The sequence below is a fragment of the Lynx canadensis genome, chromosome B1, assembly GCF_007474595.2.
Source record: "Lynx canadensis isolate LIC74 chromosome B1, mLynCan4.pri.v2, whole genome shotgun sequence".
NCBI lineage: Eukaryota > Metazoa > Chordata > Mammalia > Carnivora > Felidae > Lynx > Lynx canadensis.
The window spans coordinates 14113326-14120366 of NC_044306.2; the positions used below are offsets into that span (position 1 = coordinate 14113326).

The following is a 7041-nucleotide window of genomic DNA, read 5'->3' on the forward strand; positions in this document are numbered from 1 at the left end:
TTTTCATAGTGGGAGTAAAAGAAGGGGCTTCCAAGGTGAGCTCTGGGGTCCCCGCCCATCCCAGCCTATTCTCTTGTCGGCTGGCCGGGCCGTGGTCCCGGGAGCTTCTCCGTCAGTGCACCCCGCCCTGACCCTGAGTGCCCCCTGTGGCCGCTCACCGAGCCAGGGGTTGGCCGGGGCGTCAGTTGTCTGCAGAGCACAGGACACAGAAGCCAAAGCACACCTGTGGGGTAGGTTTTCCGTGACTCTTCCCATGCACCAGACCGCCCCCCTCTGCCTCTGCCCCGGTGAGGAAGCATGAATGAACCCGGCTGCCTCTTGGAAAAGGCTCCGTAGAGGCGCTGAGGTCTCCGAACAAAAAGGAGATGGTGCGTCCCACATCGCTTACCTCCCAAGCTTTCAAAGAACCAGCAAGTTTTTAGGATACTCTAATGACATTTGCAATCGATCTGCAACAAGACTAGTTTCAGTATAATAGGTGATCTTACACACTTGAAAGCGGTAGGCGATCAGCAGTAACCTTTCCAGCTGCCAAAGTGACCCATCTCTACGAATGACACCTTCAAAGATACGGAGGCACCGATACAAGGCTTTATTTACCAGTTCTGTGCAATCACTGAATCTATTTTAAAATTGAGAAAACTCATCCACAGTAGTGAGTGTGATTACTGTCGAGTCTTGAGTGGTTTTGGTCTCAGAATAGAAGAAGACAGTGGTTTACTCTCCTAGAAGGAAATTGCAATGTAAGAAGCCAGTAGCCACAGTGAAAAAAAACCAAAACAAAAAACAAGTGCATTTTAGAAGATTAAACAGCTCAGTGAACGGGCAGCTGTGCAACGGGAGATCCTACCAAACCCAGACAGGAGTGAGCTTCACTTGAAGAGTAGACGCCACTGATCCTTCCTGGCTTAGACTTTCAGACGGGCTTTTTTCATCTCCAGGTGCTGACGGTGACACTGTGTTTCTACCACCGCGTAGGGGCCCGGAGCCGGAGCGGCCTGGGTAACGCAGGCCACGCAGTTCAGCAGGCAGCCTCCCAGGAGGAGGGAAAACCCAGCAGACCAGCCCAGAAAGAGGGCTTCCCCAAACTCCCACCGGGGCATAATCTCTGGCATGGTCTCATCCCAGAACTCCTGGACGGTCACGTGGGCGACCCAGGAGACCGGAACCAGGGTCGCGACGCCTGCTGCCCAGAACACGGTCCCTCCCAGGATCCGCAGTCCCTTCTTGAGGCCTGGCCGCGTCTCTCCGACCCTCAAGCAGTCCAGGCCGAACCCGGAGGCCAGCAGGCCCAGGAGCCCCAGCCCGTTGGACAGGAACATTAAGATCCTGGAGATCCTGAGTTCGGCAGGCAAAGCCAGGAAGGATTCAAAGTCCTTGCACTGCGTCCCCCCTTCCTCTTGGACGACACAGACCTGCCAGAGTCCCATGGTCCAGTTCTCCATCTCGTTTAAGTCCAAATTGAGGTTTTTCCATTGTGGCAGGTAGTTTGTAAGACAGGACAAAACCCATCCTAGCAGAGAGAGTGAAATTCCAGCTAATTGCGCCACACTTCGAACTACTAAAGCCATTGCAGATCCCCAGGAGCTTGAGCCAAACTAACTCCTGCCTTTCGATCTCTGCGTGGGGACGTGTGACACCTTACGCTGTCACTTCAGAGCTCGGAAATATTTCTTCATTGTGTGTAGAGGATTCTTGCCAGAGCTGCTATTGTTTGAAAAGGTGTTGACTAGGTTTCAGCAAAGGATACAAGGAAGTAAGTCTGCCAACCAGTAATGCCCAGGTGTGGCCAGCACCGTGCCCGTGTCCTAGGAGCTGACTCCGTAGTAGCAGTTTGTCTCTGCAATAACATCAGGTAGGACCGATCCTCCTTTCCTCGTTAACATTGCTAGCTTCCTAGCGAGTCAAAGAGTGAAGAAGTCTCAACGCAAAATGTGTACCCGACAGCTTGGGCTCAGCTCCCACCGCTCGCTTTCTTAGCAATTACACCTGTCCAGATTGCCATCTGTTGCCGCTCTCCTGTTCCAATACGTACGTCGTGGTCATACCGGATGTTACCGTTTTCTAAAAGTGAGTTCCAGAAAAGTATTTCTTATCGGAAATCTCTCTAGACCTTGCATCGGGTCTGTTCAGAAGACCCATAAGCTACATCCACCACATAACATAGGAAGCAGTACTGAACTCCCAACCCCAAATACCCAGTCTACTTACCTACACGCCTTTTTGTCAGATCCGTGCACGTGTGCGTACGCACTTGTTATTTATTTATTTTTTTCCCCTACGTGGGCTTTCTGCATCGTGGAAAAGTTAAGCTGTAGGACTTTGTAGGTCAGAATGGACATCTCCCTTGGTTCACTTACTAATGTATGTATCCCCATGTCTGTCATTTTTCACTGAACCAAGGAAAGTTGTTACTGAGCAAACGAACTGTCACTATCTGGATAGCAAGCAAAATATTTTTGGAGTTGTTGATTTTATTATTTTTTTTTAATTGGAAACTTTGGAAGGGAGAGACAGGAGAGACTGGCCAGTATGTTGACTCTTGAGAGTATCGTGATATACTGAAAACCGTAAGCCCCCTAAAACCCTGTCACACAGGGTACCTAGTCATCTCCTAGACGCAAACCACCTGTGTTCAAAGAAGACCAAAGTCCCTGTGGTGGAAATAATACTTTGGGACAGGCTTAACAGGGGATATTGCTAATGCAGAATGTTTAAAAGATCGCAGATTGGTTTTTTTTTCCTTAGGAAATAGAAACTAATTATTATTATTCCCAGCTATCAACAAAAGCAAAGTTCCTGATATAAAATTTAACACATCAAAGCTTAATTCTGATTAGAACGGACGGCCACCGCCACGTTTTGATTTAAATAACCGGGTCGATGAAATTGTCTTTGCTCATCCCTGTGTAATGCTTCCCATGATAGTTTCCTTTTAGATATAAGACTTGCCTCTTTCTTACTTCTCCAGATTTGGGGAGGAAGAGGGGACCTAGGATCGAAAAGTAGTTATTGAATGAGAAACCGAGAGCAGCACAGATTTAATTACATAACAAAGACCCCTTTCTAGCATAGACCCCACTTCGCGGTTGATGTGGAAAGATGTGTCTTTCTGCTCTTGCCAACGTCTTACACTCTCGGGTCTGCAGTTCCATTTTCCAGGTACAGACACTGAATTTGCATTTCTGCCACCGCGTAGGGGCCCGGAGCCGGAGCGGCCTGGGTCGTACAGGCCACGCAGTTCAGCAGGCAGCCTCCCAGGAGGAGGGAAAACCCAGCAGACCAGCCCAGAAAGAGGGCTTCCCCAAACTCCCACCGGGGCATAATCTCTGGCATGGTCTCATCCCAGAACTCCTGGACGGTCACGTGGGCGACCCAGGAGACCGGAACCAGGGTCGCGACGCCTGCTGCCCAGAACACGGTCCCTCCCAGGATCCGCAGTCCCTTCTTGAGGCCTGGCCGCGTCTCTCCGACCCTCAAGCAGTCCAGGCCGAACCCGGAGGCCAGCAGGCCCAGGAGCCCCAGCCCGTTGGACAGGAACATTAAGATCCTGGAGATCCTGAGTTCGGCAGGCAAAGCCAGGAAGGATTCAAAGTCCTTGCATTGTCTCCCCACCTCCTCTTGGACGACACAGACCTGCCAGAGTCCCATGGTCCAGTTCTCCATCTCGTTTAAGTCCAAATTGAGGTTTTTCCAATGTGGCAGGTAAGTTGTAATAATGGACAAAACCCATCCCAGCAAAGATACCGAAAGTCCAACGAGCTGCGTCGCCACTCTAAAGACTAGAGCCATTGCAACAAGTCTTACAACTTTGGCCACCCCTGTGGGAGTCCCTGTCTTTCGTGCTTCACAGTAGTGTGACCGTTTTGGTCCTATGCTGCCCGGAATATAAGCTTTGGCCATTAACTCTTTGGAAACTCTGAAATGCGTTTTTGTTCTTCTCGAATATAATGTTTCATGTAAAGGACGAAGGACCCTGTTAAAACTATGAGTTAGGCTTTCTGATAAGGATTTGATCTGTTACCTTCCAATTTGCTTGGTAAAATTATATCCCCAATGCTTGATGAGTATAAGTCTGAGGATGAACAAAGAGGGCTCTGTGACCCCTCACCCTAAAATACAACAGAAATCTTTGTGCTTCAATATGGGTTAATTAGATTTTAAGTGGTGATAAAAGGCCGGCTCTTTCTGCAACAGGACTTCATTGTGATAGCTGAATCTGAGGTTTCAGGGATGCAAAACAAGACCTTGTAAAGAAAGGTAGACTGTTTCCCTATAATCTTTATTCTCCTCGGACTTCCTTAACCTACACAAGGGCCTGGCCCTCCTTCTTGAGTGTCACAGGCCCTCAGTGGGGACTTGGCAGGAAAGTTGCCCCAGATTCCTTTGAAAGGTAGAGGCGGGTTCACTGGGTTCGTTAAAATGAAAAAGACCGACGACTGATGCCCAAGAGGTGCTAAGTGAGGAGGGGAAAATCCTGGGAAGCTCTGGGTCTCACTCTTAAGATTTTCTCCATCCACATTGGGGACTTGGTTTTCCAAGTCCCACATTAGGGACAGTGTTTCTCGGTATCTGAGAGGCGTGTGTGTGTGTGTGTGTGTGTGTGTGTGTGTGCCCCGTCCAAAGCTGAGCTGTGTTTGCTGTCATTTAAGCCACACAGACAAAGCACCACCAGGCAGGAAGACTCCCGACGGGTCCAACACAAAGGTTCTGGTGAGAAAACAACAGCCACAAGGGGGCTGACCTTTGAGGCTTCATCTCGTTTGTTTTTTCGATTTAGGCCCCACCTTGAGAGCATACTTCTGCAGAGGGTGACCCCTGAGAGAATACAGGGCCTCCCAGGTGGGACAAGAGGTCACGTGCTCCAGGTTCCCGGGGCTCCTCCAACCCCTCTCTGCAAGGGGCCCCGGGACTCCTGCACCCACAGCGGGAAGGTCGGATCTGACAGGCTTGGGGGGGGACAGGACAGGAAGCTTCCTCAAATGGAGCCGTTGCCCTGGAGGATTCTAACCGGCTGAAACAGAACCACTGCCCGTCACGACCCAGTGATTGAGTCTAGTCCAGGGTCAGAGAAGAGCTTTTATGATATTGCTCAATGGGAGATGGGAGAGAAACAGAACCCAGAGCCTGATGGAGCCAAAGAAAGCCTCAGAGTCATCAGGTGAATGGTGCTGTCTCGAGTATTTGCCATCATTTTATGTTAAAAAAAAAAAAAAAAAAAAAAAAAAGATGAGTTCTTAACTTTTACAGATTTTCAGAATCCCTTAAGTATACTGCTGTCCTCAATGAACTAAAATAAAAGGTGGTTCCGGTTTGCACAAAGACGTAAGAGTCCACAAAGGGCTAGCGATTTGTCCTGAGCCCTTAGCACCAGGAGCTGGGATAATGGTAAGCTAGGGCCTTCCTGTAGGCAGGTGGCCAGGATGCAGAGAGCTCTGGAGAACAACCATTAAGAGTCACGAGGAGGGGCGCCTGGGTGGCGCAGTCGGTTAAGCGTCCGACTTCAGCCAGGTCACGATCTCGCGGTCCGTGAGTTCGAGCCCCGCGTCGGGCTCTGGGCTGATGGCTCGGAGCCTGGAGCCTGTTTCCGATTCTGTGTCTCCCTCTCTCTCTGCCCCTCCCCTGTTCATGCTCTGTCTCTCTCTGTCCCGAAAATAAATAAACGTTGAAAAAAAAAAAATTAAAAAAAAAGAGTCACGAGGAGATGATTCCGAATATCACAATGAGACGTGTGTGTGTGTGTGTGTGTGTGTGTGTGTGAGAGAGAGAGAGAGAGAGGGAGGGAGATGGAATGGAATAGGCCGCCCTGGGAGGCAGTGACCCTTCCTTCCCAAAGATGTTTTAAAAAGGCTAATTCTCACCTGTCCGGGCCACCGTGGGGGAGGTTTGTGCCATGCTGGGGGGCTGATGGGTGACCCCTCAACTCCTTTATTCTTTCAGCATTTAGAAAAATTATTCGAGCACCTCCTCCTGGCCAGACTGTTTAAGTGTGAAAGACACAATCAAGACCACGGTGGATGCAGGCCCCGCCCCAGGGGCTCGCATCCCAGTGGGAAGAAGCCATCGCGGAAACACGTGAGTAAGAGAATTCGGAGAAATACAAGGAGCAGGGGAAGTGAGTGCTCAGGGCGGGGAAACCCCAGTGCAGCATCCCTGGGACTGGAAGGTGCGAAGCCCCGACCCACAGCCGCATGCGCCTGGGCCGGTGTGTGGGCTCCTGCTCAGGCCGCGCTGGTCCCGGAGTGGGTGTGGGGGCGGAATTTGGAAAACAAAATCACCAGCACAACGTTCAGTGAGTGGAGGACCACACGATCTCTGTCTCCCAAACATTAATCTGAAAACAAAAACCCCAAGGGCGCCTGGGTGGCTCAGTCAGGTGAGCGTCTGACTCTTGATTTCAGCTCAGGTCGCGTGATCTCAGGATCGTGGGATCAAGCCCTGCGTCGGGCTCTATGCTGGGCGCGGGGCCTGCTTAGGAATCTCTCTCCCTCGCCCTCTGCCCTTCCCCCCCAACTCGTGTGCGCCGTCCGTCTCTCTCTCTCAAAAATTAAATGAATGAATGAATGAATGAATAAGTAAAATTAAAACAAAAAGCCCTGTTTACCAAAAGTCACACACCTGGGGACACCTCTCAGTCCAGAGCAAGTGTTGACGAATGTCCCCAAGTAAACCATCCGTAAATTTAGTTGCTTGAAAACAGCAATCACGTAGATGTATTTACTCGCGAATCTGCAGTCTGGGACAACGGTCTCTGCTCCCAGTGATGTCAAGTGAGGCTGAACATCACCCTCACAGACAAGGCTGTCACAGGGGCCTGCTCCATTCTAGGAGAGGGACGGAGAGGCACCGTCTCTCGGTGGGGAAGCAGCAAGTCTCTGGAAGAACTGTGGGACTGGAGGTACTTTCGTGGCCATTTTCGGAAAACGGATCTGTCAATGCGGCTGTGAGCCAATCTAGATCCTAGGAGACACGTGGCAGGCATCGCGTGGGGAACACGACCTTCCTTTCCCTCCTGGGTTTTATGTTTTCACGTTCAAGGTG

At 50.6% G+C, this 7041-nt stretch overlaps 2 protein-coding genes across 2 annotated transcripts; both read right to left on the bottom strand.

Moving 5' to 3' along the window:
• Positions 1 to 323: 323 nt before the first annotated feature.
• Positions 324 to 1641, bottom strand: LOC115511757 (claudin-22-like). The gene has a single exon (XM_030312091.1). The coding sequence runs from the start codon at positions 1569 to 1571 to the stop codon at positions 909 to 911; it is 663 nt and encodes a 220-aa protein (XP_030167951.1). The 5' UTR covers positions 1572 to 1641; the 3' UTR covers positions 324 to 908.
• Positions 1642 to 2773: 1132 nt separating this feature from the next.
• On the bottom strand, positions 2774 to 5458 carry LOC115511756 (putative claudin-24). Its single transcript, XM_030312090.1, has one exon. The coding sequence runs from the start codon at positions 3901 to 3903 to the stop codon at positions 3130 to 3132; it is 774 nt and encodes a 257-aa protein (XP_030167950.1). The 5' UTR covers positions 3904 to 5458; the 3' UTR covers positions 2774 to 3129.
• Between the last annotated feature and the right edge of the window lie 1583 nt (positions 5459 to 7041).

What these genes read in the sequence shown, in the direction of transcription:
- LOC115511757 (XM_030312091.1), bottom strand. Translation starts at nt 1,571, where the DNA reads ATGGCTTTAGTAGTTCGAAGTGTGGCGCAATTAGCTGGAATTTCACTC.
- LOC115511756 (XM_030312090.1), bottom strand. Translation starts at nt 3,903, where the DNA reads ATGGCCAAAGCTTATATTCCGGGCAGCATAGGACCAAAACGGTCACAC.